Source organism: Talpa europaea, assembly GCF_964194135.1.
Source record: "Talpa europaea genome assembly, chromosome: 2".
Taxonomy (NCBI): domain Eukaryota; kingdom Metazoa; phylum Chordata; class Mammalia; order Eulipotyphla; family Talpidae; genus Talpa; species Talpa europaea.
The window spans coordinates 57,341,536-57,360,633 of record NC_140068.1 but is presented as its reverse complement, the minus strand read 5'-3'; the positions used below and the strand labels follow the sequence as shown (position 1 = coordinate 57,360,633).

Below are 19,098 nucleotides of genomic sequence, written 5' to 3'. Positions count from 1 at the left end.
TTTGTTTGGATCCTTGGTATTTGTGGCCCAGAGTGTCCCAGGTGGGTGGGCATGACTGATTTTATATGCCTTTTAAGTCTATTTTTCTAAATAAGATTTATTTACTTATGCATACAAGAGCTGGGGTACAGGCCAGAGATGCGGGGTGTGAGAGGATTCACCAGAGACAGAGTGGGGAACAGAACAGGCAGACTGACCAAACGAAGTACACTGCAGAGGGGAGCAACAGACGAGACAGGAGAGGTCTGCTTCGCCATGTGAGTTACTCCCTGGACAACTGGGGATTGAACTCATGCTGGAGAGGCTGCAGATTGCTTCATAGTGTGGTGCTTAACCCCTTGTACCACCAGGGAGGCCCCATTTTGTTTTGTTTTGTTTCCAATCTTTCAGAACACACTTCTTGAACTGCCATCAATTATGAAAAAATGTGTGTCTAAGGCCAGAAAAAATGAACCCAGAGGCAATGAGTATTTGCAGGAAAAAAGTTTTGCCTTTGTCCACTTAAATGAAGAAAGAACTGTGGGAGCCAACCCATCAGAGATTCCCACAAGGCTTTACTCAGGGTGCTCCCAACTGGACTAACCTCTACAGAAGATCCTACCCTTATGGAGACTGAGGATTGCCTCCTACTCTTCCTTTTGGTGACAATGCCTGTGACAGATTCAATGCTCAGGTAAGGAGGAATCTTGCACTCTCAGAGAAAAATCTAGAGGCAAGGGCTGCTATCATCCTGAGGAGGGGACGACTGGGATATGGCTACCCTTCCTCAGCCCAGCAGCTCGGCAAGACATGTTGCTGAGAGAGCACACTAGCTCTGTGTTAGTAGCAGCAATAGTAGTTTGGTTCCTGAACATGGGTCCAGAGCAGACTGGGAGTGTTGTCTTCAGTTTAGGCTCAAACCTGCTCTCTGTCTGTAAAGGAGATGTTGACGAGAAACTTCTTTCTCTTCCTCTCATTGTTCACTTCTTGGGGATGAGCCAGCTGAATTTTCATTCATAAATGCCAGACGTAAAATATTGATTACACCACTGGCAAACACTTGAATTGCATGATTTTATTTTATCCTTCTGCTTGGATCATGCCTTGTCCATGGTGATGCCATCACACTGGGTTTACAGGAACCCAGCAGGATCACAGTCTGGACTTCCAGGACTGAAGCCAGTATGTGTCCTGCACCCCCACTGCCCTCTCTTTGGCACCTAGCCATCCAGGAGGTGTATCAACAAGCACTGAACACTTCTGTGGGACACAACTGAAATCATGAATGTCATTCCTCCTATAAGCACAAACGTCAGGGTTGAAGATGTAAATGACCATCAGTTCTGAATGACCAGGTTTTCCTACAGAGAATGTGGAACTCTGACCCACCTGTTTTTGCCTTGAATGAACTGACTGCACGTCAACAGCACTGCTTTTCCTCTCACTTGCACTGATGGTCATGTTTCTCAGACCAGGCCACATTTGTCAATCAATCATGCTCACTGGAAGCTGCCCTCTTCACTCAGCAGGGTGTTTCTGGAGCTTTGCTGGAGGGAATGGAATTCATCTTTTCATTGCAGTTTTCCCATCTGGCAGATGGGGTATGGTCAGGCATTTATTGAAACTTGGCAGGATCTTGGGAGCACCACACTGCCCGGCCCTCATTCACATTTATTAGGTATAGCATCGCTGACAACCTGGCCAGACCTCCTGCTCTCAAGTCCAGAGCTACTTGTGGTCCTCTGGTTGTCCACCATGCAGTGTGTGAATTCAACCTCAACATCAAAATCAAAGACTCAAATAACTTTTCTGTTTTAACTATATTCATTCCCTAAACACAATTCTGAACTCCTTCCTCTGCAATTCATTGTACTGTATCTTGGTGTTGGTTTGATGTCTCCCCCCTATATTTTTTGTCTTAAATTAAACCTTTTATTTTGAGATAAATGTAGCACTTCATGCCATTGTAAGAACCGTTCACTTAGTTCCCCCCAGTGGTGACATTCTACATGGCTCTCTAGCACAATATCAAAACCAAGACACTTGGTTTAATGGCTTGAATCTATTCATAGGCACTAGGACATTTTTAAATTTAGAGGAGTCACATTTGCATTATTGACTCTTTTATGACTATCAGGTAACAGGTAAGGATTGAAGTTAGATGAATGGATAGACATGGCCTTTCTGGGAGAAAAACTTCCTAAGGCTTCCAGCTCTGTCATCTGCAACAAGGGATCAAAGGAGAGGAAATCAGTTTACAATGCATAATGATATGTCTTTATTTCATCAACAGAAATGGTGTCTAGACAAAATTCAGTTAACACTAGCAATTCAATTGAGTGAAAATTTTTTTTTGCACAATAGTGTATTTACAATGAGTAAATGAAGTTTCAATTCATTAGTTCATAGCAATGTTTTTTTTCCCCAAAAAGGTAAAAATTCTTAGTTACAGAGACTAAGCATCAACAGCCATTTCATTTTACAATAAAAACCACAAGAAAAACCACAGTCACTTAGAAAAAAAAGACAAGCCTAACAACTAGTACAATAAAATGATGCATTGAATTAAGTTACATTAATCGCATAGAATCTGTGTAAAAAGTATGTAGAAAAACACCTGATGTAACCTGTTACAGTCGTTGACCAGTTATGAGAGGTACAGAGGGTTATACAGGTAGATATGTGTGAAAACTGTCCGTATTGTTCGACCTGGGGAGGAAGAGGAGAGGGGCTGCAGCCCCTTGCATACACTGAGAAGACCCTGTTTTGAATATGGCCTCTGGAGTTTGTAAGGCATATATTAGAGGTGCACTTGCATCAGACTGGTTCTGGAACAAATTTTACAGGCCCTTTCGGCCTCCTAGGCAAAGTTGGTACTTGCCATGAATGGCTCACGGTGTCTAACCAGCACCCAGAGCTCCCAAATGCATTTGGAATCTTCCTGCTCACTCACAAGATGGGGCAGGTCTTTTATGTGTGAATAAAAAGAGTGTAAATGAGCATCCCAGCATTCACACATAAAAAATGCATTGTTAGGAGTCAAGTGGAGGTCACCCTCTGCCTCCACTGTTTTGGTAGAAGACTTAGCATCAGTCTGTGGGAAATACCCTTTTTGACCAAGTCCCTTCACTATCTCCTGATACACATGTCTGATCACCCTGATGGGAGCATTTGGCACTGAACGCGAATCTACCTGAAATAATGATCTTGGTGCACTTCTGCTTCTTAAGGAGGGCCACTGTTTTATCTGAGGTCAATAAACTGGAATGAAAAATGAAAGTCAGAGTTTATCCATTGCTTGATAATGAAATGCACACACCACATCACCACGTTGTCAAAGCTACGAAAGTGGGCCTCTGCAACCAAGTGAATATTCTTCACAAAATGGCAGCATCATTTTCATATTACAATTAAAATGCACTGATATTCATTTGATATAAATATTTTCTCCCAGGATGGAGTGTAGGAAAATACTATACACTTACTTTGCTTTGCAAGAAATCTTTTTGCACCGTCAGTTGAATAATTTAGCCTCAATCTGCCACAATAGATCTTTTCTATGTACAAATACTATTGGTGCACAGATATATTCTATTCTACAGCATCAACCTTTGATGCTTGGGTCTTGAGTTGGCTCGGGCAGTATTATAAACATACAGCTTGGACACAGAAAGCCTCCTGCACACAGATGTCCTGCATAGATCCCAACTCCACACAGGGCATTGCACCGGTACTGACTCACCAGAAGCGGAACCTAAAACACAATCCTCAATTTTGAGAAGAAACACTATCTCATAATACAATGAACAGTTCCATTAAAAAAAAGTTGCTTAATGTATTTAAAGGATTTGAGGGCAAAACTTAATTTCTGCTCCTTTCTAGATCTATGACTCCACCTAAACTGTAAAAGAGCAATTTGAAGTCATGTATCAAGCAGCAACTAGTTTAAATGGGGTAGAATGTGTACAACTAGGGAGTTAGGGATTTGAAAGAGCTTTGCAGACTTTTACTCATTTCAACAGGATTATGCTACTTCATAGAATTTGGAGCAGCTTGTAGAGGCAGGACTTTGTGGTTTCCTAACGACTAATAATTGTCAAACGATGGTTTCTTATTTTTATTTAATGGCAATCAAAATATTACAAGAGAAAGTGTAGGTTTAGATCTCTTAACAATAGCACTGAACTTCCCCTAGCATCCATTTGACTTTTAGCAGTCCTCTCATGCCCGTCCTGTAGCTGGTCCCTGCCTCCCTCCTTTTTCAAGAAGTGGCAAGTTGGCATACTAATTATCAGCCTCTTTTACTTCCTTAGGAAAGCAATACAAGGATTAAATCCAAAATTATAGTGCATCTTAAAAGCAGCATACCTTTAGATAGACAATAAATTACTTGTATAATATACAAAATAATGTTTTCTACTGCAGCATCACCTCTGACGCCTGAGTCATTGTTAGGGAACTGGGAAGAGAAGTAGCAGGATGGCCTACTAATTTTGCTAGCTCTTTTTTTTTTTCAGTTTTTGTAGCTGTTTTGTTCCAGAATCAGTATGTTAATGAAGCTCGATTTTATTCAAGGCACCCCCAGATAACGCAGAGAAAAGAACACATACAACAAAGCACTCACCTGCCCAAAGCCTGTCCAACCTGAATGAAATGAGGTTGTCTGGAAACACAAGTAGAACAAAGGATGATCCAAGGGGAGAACTAGATTCAGGCCCTGTCAGCTACTCATGGGGTTGCACTGTGCCCATCTCCACACCCAAGCTTTTACCCCAAACAGCCTGACACAGGGATCCTTCCAAACAGTCCTTCATTGGAGAGGCCCCTATTTTTCGAAGGAAGGACCCTTAAACACACAGCTAAATGTTACTCTACTGTGCACACTATTCCTTGCTGTTCACTCATTTTTCTTTTACAAAAAAGACATGGGCCTCACTTAGGTATCCCAGAGAAAAGGAGACAGGCTGGTTTTCAAAATAGCACGTGGGGCAATTGGAGTCTGGTCCCAGCTAGTTCTCCCTTTGACTCAACTAAGAAGTAACTTTGACAAACACATGGTTCAGAGAAATAAAAGGACACAGATATGTCACAGAAACAATTGCACAAAGCCACTGTTCTTTGTGGATAGTGAACAACATAATAATAGCAACTTGTTAAAAATCTTGAAGAAATTGAAAGAGTTTTTCTGAGCAGTGTTTTTAACCAGTTCCCATGGCAGGGTTTTGGTTGGGGAAGAGGAAGAAAATTGGGGAGGGGAGTAAGGGTGGAAAGAAACAGAACCCCTTCTCCACCCAGAAATGGCTGCCACACAGGTGTTGTGTGCACCAAACAATGGAAACAGGGAAAGGATGGAATGTGGTCAAGACTACCAGTTGCACATGAGTTGTTACCAGGATAATTCATGCCAACAAGCTGGTTTGGACCTGGTTATGATATGAGCAGAAATCATTCCTTTTTTAAAAGAAGAGGAGGTCACTTAAAAAAGGCAACAAGAGAGGTGAGAAACAAAATACTGCTGGCTGACTCCTCTACCACGACACACTCTGTGATGGATCACGTGATTCACATTGAGTTTAAATTCTAGCTGTCACCAGTTTTCCACAAAGGCAAACCTCTTGGTGAAGCAAGGAACTGTTCTACTAGGCCAAGAAATTCCAACAACCATAATAAAAATGGCAGCTCCACATAGCGCTTTATCAAAGTCAGTCTCATACAAAGGCGCACGTGCACGCACACGCACGCGCTCGCGCTCTCTCTCTTTCTCTCTCTCTCTCTCACACACACACACACACACACAGACACACACACACACACACACACACACACACACACACACACACGAGAAAAAGCAAAAAACCCAGAGGCAGGTTTTAAAAGTGGAACTATTTTAAAAGAAAAGTCTTTTTTTTTTTTTTAAATCCTACTGCATGAACCAACACATTTCTGGCATTCATACATATTTAAACATTTAGCACTAATATTTGTACAGAAAAAAGTTAATAATACTAAAACATGTTACTATGATTTCACTTTTCGCCTACATCATATACTAATTTCCCCTTTTACATGCAGCTTTAATATTGTCCAAACAATGGCACAAATAAAGAAACGAAGTCAATCATCTAGTCCCCACTGCCCACCACCCCACCCCACATCAAACCGTTGGGGGACTCTCTTCCACAGCCAGGCTGGAGGGCCTGCTGGATAGAGGGAGGGAGCTGATTCCTCCTCCTCCGGGTGGCCGGACAGCGGGCTCACCTTCCTGTAAACGTGGCCAGGGGCCAACACACCTCCAGAGCCAAAGGAAGCTGCTCTCTGCGGGTTGCGAGCCAACCAGTTTTGCAGCAAGAGAAGAAATCAGGTGAGGGTAGGTGTGTGTGTGTGGTTGTGGTTCCGGAGGGGCTTAGGGAGGGGATTATGGTGTCCAAAGCCTCAGAATGAAATCTGCCTTCAGACAAGAGACCGGAGGAAAAACCCCAGAATTCAACTCAAAGCATTTGGAGAAAGAAGGGAGATAAAAATGCTTTTGCCTGTGCCTGGAACAGACCTCAGGCTCACACTGCCCTGCTCTCTTTCTCTCTGGATGAGCTGCACTAACATGGGAGGCCAGGCAGGACCTCCCCTGAGCTAAGATTCAAATTCCCTCAGGTGAGCTGTCCTGGGAGGGAAGCTGGGTGGCTGATCTGCCAAGTCCTTCAAAGGGGAAGGTCCTACTGCACTACACTTCCCAGAGCAAGCAGAGGCCCCGTGAAGTGCTGAAATGAATGGGACTTACTCCCTGGGTGAGAAAACAGTTCTAACTTGATTTCTAGGAGCCAATGCCTGCTGAGTTCTGGTATGAAATCATGAATTCCTACCGTTATCATGCACTTCTGACTGAGACGTCCAAACTCTCTCCCCACTTAGAAATCTGAACATCCAGCATCAACTCTGAATTCTCTATCTGCACTTAAACTTTGTTTAGGGAAGGGTGGGGAGGAGGTGAAATATAAAAATATTCAAGCAGATTATTGTCTACACATCCTAGGATGAATTCATTATTTGGCAAGATTGTTTTTCCTACATAATTATCACCTGAGTGCTTTTTTTAATTAGCTAAAATGTTTTACTTTTCAACTAAAAGCAAGAATATACAGTATACTTGAGTTATACTGAAGTTACAACTTCATTTAAGAAAATAGGTTTGACCCAAAACTCAGTGCAAGTGGCAAAGTTGACCATGACTGTACAGTATCTGCAAGAAACAAACAAACCCACAATGCTCAAACAACACCATCTGATGGTGCCAAAGCCAAACCAAACCGAACGGAAAAAAAAAAGGTCTGAAAAGAAAACCTCAAAAATAGCTTCCAACATGGAATTCTGTCCATAAATAAGTACGAATTGAAATGGAACTGTGAAGCAAGAAAAATGAGCATGTTAACGGTTACCAAACTAGTTCTAGCATCAGAGACAAAAGAAGAGGAATGTTGGAACCTGTTCATAAACGAGAAATGAAGTTTCCAGTTATAGGATGAGAAAATTGAGGCATGCAGGACTTTTGCATATGGAGATATATATATAATTTTATATATATTATATATAATATGTACAGTCTAGCTATAAAACTTTGATGTGTATAGAAGCTGTCTTCAATGAAAAAAATTGAACATTCAGAAGAAATTCCTGAGATAGGGTTTGTGACATGGGCCACTGAGAAAAAAAATCCGTGGTTGGGTCCTAGAGGTGTTATAGTCTATCCCTGTTAAGACTGAAATTAACCCACAGACAGACAGTGTTATCACTGCTGTCTTTCCTTGCCTGAGCAAGGGGTAGCACCATTGTGAAGGTAACTATATGTCACTCCTGCTTGAAAGAGGAGGGAATACTTAGAAACAGTATTGCTGCTGAGACCGCTGTAGTGTGCACCAAATTCCTTCTTGGTTCTTCCAGACAACAGATGAACAGGCCATAGGCTGACCGAAGAACACCTGGGTGGGGGAGGTGTGGACTGGAGGAGGCCGGGACGCTAGGTGTAATCTTTCCTGGGCTGTTCATCAGTTGTACACTTGTCAGTCATTTCCTGGCAGAAGTCTACGGTCACCGTCTGGCTCCTGGGTTCTAGAGGAGGGCCTCTTTCTGGGAAGGTTCCTGGGTCGGTGCCTTCCAGCCTCCTTGCAGAAGTACAATTCTCTGAGGTGTTGCTGGGGCCCCAGGGGGGGCCAGGGGGAGCTGCACCCTGCTCCAGGCAGCAGGACACACTTTCCCCTGCTGCACACTGGGAGGCAGCAAGGTTCTGCTCGACTCCCAAGGGTGCAGGGTTAATACTGGAGGCTGCAGGGAGACCCATGGGTCTGAGGACAGGGCAGTACCGATGCAGGGCCTGGATCTGCTCGGGACTCTGAATATCTCGGCAGACTTCTTGGGAAAGGCAGGAGAAGTTGTCTAACAGTTCCCCCATGCATGCTTTCAGTTGATTCCTCTCTGACAACAGCTTCTCTTTCTCACATACCTGGACCACAGAGACAAAAGAGAGGGCCTGGTCAAGTCTCAACTGGACAGACGACACAAGACCTTTGTTGCTGCTGTCCTACATTTAGTGTTCATGAATTACTAGGTCAGGATGTAGAACCTTAAGCCATACATATCTAGAGAGGCTGGACATATACTTCTGCCAAGTCTCCCACCTGAGCAGCCCATCCAGATGTGCCACTCTGACACCTTCCCTGTGGCATCTCTTTATCCCCTTCTGAGGCCTGGTGATAGGGCCAGCAAAATCTCCACCAACCAGAAAACTGCTGGGAACCAAGATTCTGCTTTTCTGGAATTTGTAGTTTGCAGAGATTCGACTGGAAAACTCTCAGTCTCCAATCTTGTAGTTGATAATCTCCCCCTGATATATTAGCTTTTGAGACTGACCAATTCCAACTATAGGACACTCTGGAAAAAAGGCAAAACTATGGACAAAGAAAAGATCAGTTGTTGCCAGTTGTTAGGGGTGGAAGCATAGAGGATTTGAGGGGCAGTGAACATATACTTTGTAGATGATAGTGACAGATACATGTCCAAACCCACAGAATGTAGAACACAGAGAGATTTAAGGTAAATTATGGACTTTGGGTGATATCAATGTAGGTTGATAATTGTAAAAAAATGTACCACTATGTTAAGGGATGTTCCTGAAGGAGGAAGATGTATGTGTGTAGGGGCAGGGAACATATGGGGACTCTTTTTCATCCACTTTTGCTGTGAACCTATACTGCTTTATTAAAGAAACTCTATATAAAAAAAGCAATGGGGGAAAAAAAAACACTGGCAATTTCTTCTGGTTCAACCCAGAATTAGCAGGATGTCTTGTCTTTGTGGCAGAGGAGACTCAATGTGACAGATCCTCCCTAGGACAACTGAGGCTTGAGCACTGGTCCTGCCTGGAAGCAGGAAGGGTAGAGGCTGCACCCTGGCGTACTAGCTCCAGGTTCTGAGATGCGCTTCTCCTTAAAGAAAATTCTACACAAGGGCTTGTATTACTGAGTCCTCATCCCATCAGAGAGATGAATTCAGCTGCCAGATGGGAGGCTGATTAAGGTTTCATCATTACTATTTGTGTGAGGAGAGGAGACAGGGAGGCAATATGGCACACACGCGCGGGCTGGGGACAACTGGACATCTGAAGCACAAGAAGTGAGTTGTCACCAGCTCCATGCAAGGGTGAGGAGAAAGAGAGGTGAGGAGACAATGGGAAAGAGAATGAAGCAGGAAGACACAGAAGGGGGGGGGAGGGAGAGAGTGAGGGAGGGGGCAAGCATATGACATGGGGGTCCCCTCCACGAGAGCTGCACGTGCCGTCACATGAACGCAATCTGGCAGGCAGCGTGGGCATGTGTGTCGGAGACAGAGATTTACACGGGGAAAGGGCACCTGCTAAAATATTTATAAATTTATCAAGAAAACATGTTTTAAAAATGAAAAATAAACAGATGTACAAGTGCAACTCGAGAGAAATACATTATGCGAGTTTGCAAAAACTGAGTGTGGTGCGGAGACAGCGTGGGAGTGGGGGTGAGTGTGCACGTGCCAGGGACTTGCAGGCGGGATCTGCCTCCCCACCTGCCTCTCTGACCTTGCCGCTCAGACCAGGTGAGTGGATGTGGCACCCTAGTTAGAAGGGTGGCTAAGAAACAAGGTCTAACACACCTGGCTGCACAACCTGGATCTCCCTCCCTGTAATCTAGAAATCTTCAAAGTGAGAGGTGATATGGTCCAGTCCAAGGAGAGGAGTCCCAGTCTCAATTCAGGTGCATCCTCTTGGCCAAACCACTGACCCTTCCTTCCACACCTACTCATTTGTAAAAGATTCTAGGCCACTTTCTAGGGGAAAGAAAATGAGGTACAGCGGGTGACAGTGTTGGCTCTCTGCAGGAAAGGCAGTGGAGAGCAAGGCCTCTGTTAAGGGCATGAAGCTCTAAGTCACAGAGCTACACTGATGGACACGAAACCCACTCAGCTGTGAACTGCAGCCTACTGTGGCAGTTTTAAAAAAAAGGCAGGGGGAGAAAAAGGAGATGCCCTCTTGGTGTTTCAATAGTACACGAGCGAAGTGTGGCTCAGATCTGCCTGCTGTGTGGCTCAGTTTATGTACTTGTTTAGGATTATAAAATTTCATGGAAAAGAATGTAGCTACACAAGTCAGGTATTTCTCAAATATGGGTAATGAAAAGTGTTCAACTACCAGAAAAGAAGTACAAGCTCAGGGCCTCCCTGGTGGCGCAGGCGGTTGAGCGCAGCGCTGTTAAGCTGTCTGCAGCCTCTGCAGTGCCGGTTCAATCCCCACCAGCCTCGGAGCAACCCACATGGCAAGCAGACCTCTCCTGTCTTGCCCGCTGCTCCCCTCAGCAGTACATTTCGTCAGTCTGCCTATTCTGTTCCTCGCTCTGTCTCTGGTGAATCCTCTCACACTCCTGTGCATCTGGCCGATACCCCGGCTCTTGTATAAATAAAAAATAAATCTTAAAAAAAAAAAAAAAGTACAAGCCCAGCATTACCATGACACGGGCCTGAGGCCCTGATGATGGGCACTGTGGCCTCAGCCTAGCCTGGGCCCCTCCCACAGCCCAGCAGGCTCTCAGGAGACCCACACTCATAGCAGCGAAGTCTTGCTTCTTCAGGTGGCTTAAGTTAAAACAATGTTGGTTATTAAAATAAAAATAACATTAGAGAAAAACTTGAAAGACATTCATTCATAGTCCCACAACTAAAAATTTTAGGGCAACAGATGATCAAGTCACTGTCCTTGTCATGAAGAACCAGTGGTCCAGGGATGGTGGTTGGGCGGACGGACACACACACAGGTGATGCAGGACCAACATTCTCAGCATGGTGCCAGAGGTCAGATTAGGGCTCCAGGCACCTGGCCTCCCCAGGACTCCAGGAAAGGGCCTCCTGGAGAGGTGATGGTACCTGACGTGGTCAGAAAAAACAGTGGAGAAAGGACCAAGACAGAGAGCAAACTGCAGAGGCAGATGCCCCAAAGAGCAGGAAATGGGGCTAGGAGGCAGGGCAGACACTGTGGGGTCAAGTTGAGCAGGAGTAGAAGGTGATGCTGGAGGGGCAGCTGCAGACTGAGTCATGGGGAACGTGGAGCTTGGGCTTTCCCTGGATGGAAGCCACTAAACACGTCAGGCTTTCCTCTGCTTGGTGTGGGTTAAAAATAAAGAGCCTGAGGTGTAGGGCTATGTTAGTAACAGGGAACATTTCCTCATGCTTTTCAAATGTCTTATCTTTGTTCTTAGGTTCTCATTGGGTCAGTAGCTTCTCATGAGGTGAAGAGCTACCACAGAGAGTCTGAGGGTCCCACTTTAGAAGGTGACCACATTATGTGGCCTCCCTATTCTTCAGCCTGACCTAGACAACGTTACCTGAGAGGAGTTTCCAGTACCTAGCCAGAAGAATGATGGAGCTGAATAAGGCTGGGCTGACTGGTATCCAGGCTGCTGTCAGGAGCCACAGGCCACCTGGTGGTTCCTGCAGCCGAAGGTTGCTTATCAGGGAGCAGGGAACGCTCAGGTATGAGTGTGGTGGGGCCTGGGAGATGGGAGTTAGTTACCTGAGATAAAACACTTCCAGGCACAGGGAAAGGGTGGAAGTCATTTCGAGGCAGAATTACAAAATCAAGGACCTCGGGCTGTGAAAGAATTTGGATCATGTGGCTGAGCGACTGTGGGCCGTTTCCTTTTACCTACTCTTTTCTGTGGGAGGCAGGAGAAGCAGCGGGAAAACACAAGATTTGGAATGAGACAATGGTTGGCATTTAAGCTCTACCATGCACCGGGAAATTACCTAACCTCTCTGCACACTAGTTACTCCTGTGTAAATGTGGATAAACAGTATCTAAGTCATAGGGTGGGTGGTAAGATTAAATATGATCATCTATGAACATAGTGTGAAATAATACATGGTCCATCTATGCATGCAGTAAATAAATGTTAGCTGTCATTACACGTCTAATGAAAAATAAACCGAAAATTCTCTGAATGGTGGCCCTGTGCTCTACCTCTCCAGGCTGTAACTCCGCACCAGTTCTGCACACATTAGGTTACTGGCTGCAGTGGATGGGTCAACTCACCAATTTGCGGATTTCACATTCTAAATTCTGAATGCAGTCCAGTTTCCTCTTGCGGCAGCGCTGGGCTGCAATGCGGTTCTTGCTGCGCCGTCGGACATCGTGAATGAACTCTAACTGTTCTGAGGTTAGCTTGTGCATCTTAATCATCATCTGGAAATCGTTCCTTGGAAGATCTGTGATTTGATCTACAGGAAAGGGAAGTTTGACCTGGAACAAGAATAATATCATGTGATATGACAGTTGGGTTTTAGTTTTAATGCTGCAGGTAGAACATCAAAAAATGGTAAAACCTTCTCAAGATGAGCTAGTAATATGGACACTACTGAAAGCAAGCAGTGATGAACTTTTTTCTGTTTCAGATATAAATAAGATGGAATACCCAGATAATAAAACAGAAGATGAACACACAAGTTATAATTTGGTTGTCATGCCTGAGACTTTTGGAGCCGACAGGATGGAGATTACTGAAGATGTAAGTCTTCATTGCTATGGCACCTTTGTAAAAAGGGCTTGATAGTAGAAACTTATTTCCCTAAGACTTCATTGAGTCTCTTTCAATAAAATGACAATTTAGAGACAGATACCATTTAAGGACTAAAACACTTTGAAGGTGCTGGAACATTGAAATAGTTGGCCTGGTTCTTAGTTACAGCAGCTAGATTAGGATTTAGAAGAACTGGACTCTGATCCTTCCTACAGGACACAAGACCTCAGGCTAGTGGCTTCTTTGAGCCTCGATCTCCTCTTCTGCAAAATGGGGCAAGTTTTTGGTCTGCACAGTGCTGTACTAGGGTCAGGCACTTTGGCAGAGTGTATTTTCCAAAAATGGCCATCCCAGCTCACATTTCTTTCTGCAACAGGGTGTGGATATCCCTCTATCAAGAGGTGGGGTGCAATTTCCTGCCTCTTGACCAATATAAAATGGTGGGAGTACTGAGGTCACTTCTGAAACTAGATCATAAAAGGGACCACAGCTGCTCAGATAGCTCTTTCTGGAAGAAACCAGCTGCCATGCCTTGAGGACACTGGAGCAGGCTAGGGAGGGCCCAGTGGAGAAGGATGGAGGTTCCAGCCTCCAACAAGCCTTGCCTTACTGGTCACATGAGCAAGCCACCTGCACAAGAATCTCCCAGCCCTGTCATACCTTCAGGGGACTGAAGCCCCAGTCAATATGATTTCAACCTTACAAGATACTCTGAGCCAGAAGTATGCAGGTGGGTCACTCCTGAACACCTGACCCACAGAAATGGTGAGAGAGGTAAAATAATTATTGTTTTAAGTCACTAAACTTTGGGGTGATTTGTTGTGTAATAATATATAACTGCAGAAACTATTCTCAGCAAGATTCTTACTATCAAACTTTCAACAAATCAAGAAGCATGGTCAAAGTCTCTTGAGGAATGTACATGTGTGTTCTTATAGTCTGCTAAATTCTTGCATACAACCCATGACAGTTTGAAATACAGGCAGCTCTCTGTATCCATGGGTTGGAGTCAACCAACAGTGGATGGAAAATATTATATAATAAGACTTCAGACTCTGAGTCTGAACATATACCAATTTTTTTCTTGTCATTATTTCCTAAACACTATACAATATGACTCTACATAGAATTTACAATGAAGTAGGTATTAAAAGCATTCTAGCCACAATCTAAAGATTATGGGAGGATACACATAGGTTTTATGGAAACATATGCCATTTTACATAAGAGACTGAGTATCTGTGGATGTGAGGGTCTTGGAACCAGTCTCTGGTCGATGCGGAGGGATGATTGTATTTAAGAGTAAGAACAGCTGATCTCCAAGGTCTCCTCAGCTCCCACAAAGGTGGAGAACAGGCTCTCCAGCATTTTGTCACTACCCTTTCCAAGACCCGTGCTAATGCAAGGGCTTCCAGATTCAGTTCTGGTCCTATTTTAGCAGCTCTAGAAAAAGGAAGGCTGAGTGTTGCTTGGCCAAGAGACAAAGCATTTTCCAGCTCAGGCTGCTTCCTCCTTGCTACCATTAGTGTCCGCTGTGCATGGACCAGCAGATGGCACTATAAACTTATATTTGCTTCAAGCCCCAGCCAGCACTGTCCAATGCAAAAGTCAGCCACACATGTGATTTTACATTTCCTAGCAGCTATATTAAAAGACGCAAAAAGAAACAGGTGAAATTAATTGCAGTAACATATTTAACCTGACGGATCTAAAATATTTTCAACATATGATGAATATAAAAATTATTAATGAGATATTTTAAATTGTTTTGATAGTAAAATGTCAAAATGCAAAGCCTATTTTACACTTGGAGCAGATCACAATTCAGACTAGTCACAATTCTAGGAATCAACAGCCACACGTGGCTATTACACTGGAAAACACAGATTTAGAAGACTGAACAAATGCACTTGAGTGAATCAGAGTAACAGAAAAACAGCTGGGCAGATCTGAGTTTAATTGAGCAAAATATTTTGGGTGAAGAAATCAGCCCTTTGTTAGTATTCAGATGCTGCAGAGTTATACCTGTAGGGCTCAGGTGAGTGAGAGGAAGATATTTTATCCTGAGCTTAGGCCTTTTCTTTGGCGGCATCAGATGCAGGCAACACGAGTCCAGATCCTGGCATTTGAGCCTAGTTAATACTCATGCACAAAGGAAATCATGCTAAGTGGTCATTTGACTTTTGCATGGCTGGGTGCAATTGCTCTGTCAGGTTACTTCATAGCTAGGAGCCTGTGAGACGTGGCATTTGCTGAAGGCTCCCAATGGATGCTCTCATTCAATTTCCACGTGGTGAACTCTGTCCCATGACACCTGTACAATCTTGGCCCAAGAGAGCAAAGTCACCACAGAGTGCATTACAGTGCTCTCTCCTCAGCCCTCTCTGACGGCTAAAGGCAGCCGCAGGGACAAACAACTCCTTGTTGTGGGCCCGGGAAAGGGTTTTGTCCATGGGGCCGTGTTTGCCCAGGGCTTATAATGATATGAAAGACTGTTTGATTTCCCTTTTATGCCCTTTGGATAACAGACACTCAGATCCTGGACGGTGCCTAAATAACACAGAGGTCTGTGTGTTGGGGACACGGAGGTTTCCACACCAGGCAGAAGCCTTGTTTGCACAGCAGAGTTTGCAGCACTTTGGCCCTTGTGGCGTCGCCCCCTCTGCTGACAACAAAGCAATTCTGCTTCTGCTCTCAATTGTGTTTACTTACTTTCAGAAAGAAAATATACCTATAGTTCCGGCTACACAGAGAGTCAAAAGGCCTTCTATACCAAGTGCTACTGTATTTAAAAATCATCTACACAGCGAATATAAAACTCTAGGAGAAAAGCACAGGAGAGGCTGACAGGAAATAGGAAAAATCAACAATGCTGGTTTCAAAGTCCTTGAAGCAAAAGGCCATATAAAATTTCAGCAGAGCTGTCGCAACTCAAGCTGCTCTCTAAAGAGGTCAAAGGAAAAGAAAATAGTCGGCTATAGACTTCTTCCATATGGAAAAAAAAAAAAACAAAACAACAAAAACAAGACAAAACCAACTATTCTAGTTTGTTTTGACTCTGTTACTTCTCTGGCTAAGGAGAACTTACACCGACTTCCAAGAGGGAAGTCCCTGAAGAGTTTTTGGAAAGGCACAGAGGGAATGTCACCACATCTGTTTAACATTTTCAGAGTAGTAAGTTTCAAGCCAATGGGCATCTTCCCTGGAGATCAAGGGCCGCCACAGACCCCCTTAAGGGGCTGAGGAATATTCCATTCAGAGGTTAACAGACTCCCAAACATTCCCCAAGTGGGGCCCAAATGTCAACTGATAGGACTTGGCCTTGGAAAGTTGAACACATCTCCCTCCTCTCCACCAGAGAATTCTTATAATCAATATAGGCCCAATAGAACTTAATGTCTTATTTACTATCCCTCTTCTTCCTCACCCCCACTGTTCTTTCAGGATTTTACTTTTCAGCAGTGGTTTGATTTTCATTTACTGGACTCCCATAGGTAACTGCAAAACACCCACACTGACAAGGTAAAGAGTCCTCCCACTACCTCCAGCACCTGTCTAACAAGCCGGCTTACAGCCTACAGGACTATTGAGCAACCACAGGTCTTATAACCTGTGCACTTAAGAGGGCTGCATACAAGGGAAAAGGCCTGTGGCACTCGAGGACTCTGACTTCTCTTTAGGCCCAGGGCTATCTAAGGTGCTGTCCCTGCTTTGGTTCTCTGTATAGACTGAGTCACCACTGAGTCAGCAAGCTGAGGGCCAAACAGGGCACTGAGAAGTGCTGCCACAACCTGTATGACCTGCCACTGTTTTTTTTTTTTTAGGATTTATTTTATTTATTCATTCATACAAGAACTGGATGTAGATTAACGTGCGGGGGGAGAGGGGGTAGTGAGAGGATTCACCAGAGACAGAGTGAGGAGCAGAACAGGCAGATCTACTGAAATGCACTGCTGAGGGAAGCAGTGGGTGAGACAGGAGAGGTTTGCTGTGCCATGTGGGTCAGCTACCTGGCCGGGGATCAAACCTGTGCTGCAGTGGCTGCCAATAGCTTCATAATGCTGCGACTTAACCCCTGTACCACCACGGAGGCCCCACCTCACCATACCTCTTAACACACATTTCCCTTGCTTGGTGTCTGGTTTGCTGGATGGGAGCTAATGGGGGTGCAGGATGGAGAGGCAAATGTATCAAAAATCAAAAACAGACATCTATTTGTTCTAAAATTACCAGCAATAGCTAGTTTGTGAATCTCCTATTTCTTCACTTGGTTTCACTACCAGCTATAAGTCTAAGTCACAAGAGTCAGTCAGATCCTGCTAACAACACCCTGAGGTACTTTTACCACCTTTGCTTTGAAGACATCTCAAACCCCTAGGAGTTGTCAGGGGAGGAGGCAAGATGCCTACTGGGTTGATGATTCTAGTACAGCTGGAATGGGGACAACAGCACAATGCCAGGCAGGTGCCAATGACAAAGTAACCCCCTTGGACAAGAAATATTTCCTTCTCAACTGTCCTTCTACACTTTATCCTCATGGCCCAGTTTCTGGAACAAATGCAGGACACCTGGGACTTAGCTTGATACTGCAATTAACTAGTTGTGTGATCTCAGGCAAGACTTTCATTTCCTCTGTCCTTAAGTTCTTCGAGGATTTGCAAGTCATAGGGAAACAATACCTACCCTACTTAGCTTATAAGGTTGCCATGAAAAATAAAATTGGATGGTAGATGGACAAAGTGCTTTGAAAATTTTGAACTGCCTTGTAGAGCTGAAATATTATTATTTCTGTTTGCCAGCCTTATCTTTCCTGTCACATGGTTTCTTTTTACATACATACAGTATGTTTTGGAGTTCCAGATGCTAAGAACATCTTTTGAGACAACATGAAAACATTGTTTTAATTAGAAATGTGGCTGACTTCTATGCTGTCCAGCAAGTTTTTCTTTTTTTTAAGCAGATCAATTACAGATGCTTAAAAAAAAAACCGGTTGATTTAACAAACCACAAAAATGACAGTAAAATTTTACACGCAACATGTGTCTGGAAGTCAGACAGTTCTGAAAAATGCATCTACAAAAAACTTGCACACAAACACTCACAGCAATGTTATTGCTAATAGCCCCAATGGTGGAAACAATCCAAATGTCCCACAGTTGATGATGGATCAACCAGTGGAATATTACTCAGCAGTAAAAAGGAATGAATTACTGATACATGGCAATGTACCTGGCAAGTACATCTTGTACTTGCTAAATATGAACCTCGAAACCATTATGCTAAGTGAAAGAAGCAGACATGAAAGGCCATGTAGTGCAAGATTCCATTGACATGAACTGTCTAGAAAAGGCAAATCTTACAGACAAAGGTAGACTAGTGGTTGCCTAGGATTTTGGGGAGGGGCCAATGAGGAGTGACTGCTAATGGGTGATGTGAGAAAGTTATGGAATTAGATATTGGTGATGGTCATATAATTTTTAGGTCCTTAAAAACGGCTGAATTATTCCCTTTATTGGGGTGAATTTTATGGAAAGTAAATTGTATCTCAATGAAAAAAAAATACCTGTATGAGACACACACATAAAAAATTTAGACATTACAAAAATAATAGAAAATTTCCCTCTCCCCACCTTGCCTTGCATTTCTTATACTGCTTTTTATCATTTATGCTTATTTGTGAAGCAAACTAGGACCTTGTTATGTATACCGTTTTTACCAGTTTTTTCACTTAATATGACTGGTTTATTTTTCATTACTGGAAAAAAGAGATTTACAAGTTGACTTTGTAAGTAATAGAATAGCAAGCCCAGAAATCATAAAGAAAAATAATGCTAACTTGATTACATCACAAATTTTTCTGTACAGGAAAAGATATAAATTTAAAAATAGAGAAAATATATGCAATATTTCTAAGAAAGGGTTATTACTCCAATAGTAAGGGCTAAGGGGCTTGTAGTGTAAGGAAAAATGTCAGGCTTTTCTGCCCTCCCGCCATCAGGATAGATGATGGATCCTTGCGGTCCTGAATGCATGC

General features: G+C 43.7%; 2 protein-coding genes across 2 annotated transcripts in view; one reads left to right on the top strand and one right to left on the bottom strand.

The window, feature by feature from the left end:
* The window catches only part of GJA10 (gap junction protein alpha 10), a gene marked incomplete at both ends in the record, with an annotated part of 29,657 nt that extends 29,075 nt beyond the window's left edge, over positions 1 to 582 (top strand). Inside the window, 1 exon segment of the mRNA XM_084258548.1 lies at positions 391 to 582. Within this exon segment, the coding sequence (XP_084114674.1) occupies positions 391 to 582 (192 nt within the window).
* Positions 583 to 7,987: 7,405 nt separating this feature from the next.
* BACH2 (BTB domain and CNC homolog 2) overlaps positions 7,988 to 19,098 on the bottom strand; it is a gene marked incomplete at its 3' end in the record, with an annotated part of 77,461 nt that continues 66,350 nt past the window's right edge. Inside the window, exons 3-4 of the mRNA XM_084227713.1 lie at positions 12,581 to 12,787; positions 7,988 to 8,470 (exon numbers count right to left, since the gene is read on the bottom strand). Coding sequence (XP_084083839.1) covers positions 7,988 to 8,470; positions 12,581 to 12,787 — 690 coding nt within the window. The remainder of the gene's footprint in view (positions 8,471 to 12,580; positions 12,788 to 19,098) is intronic.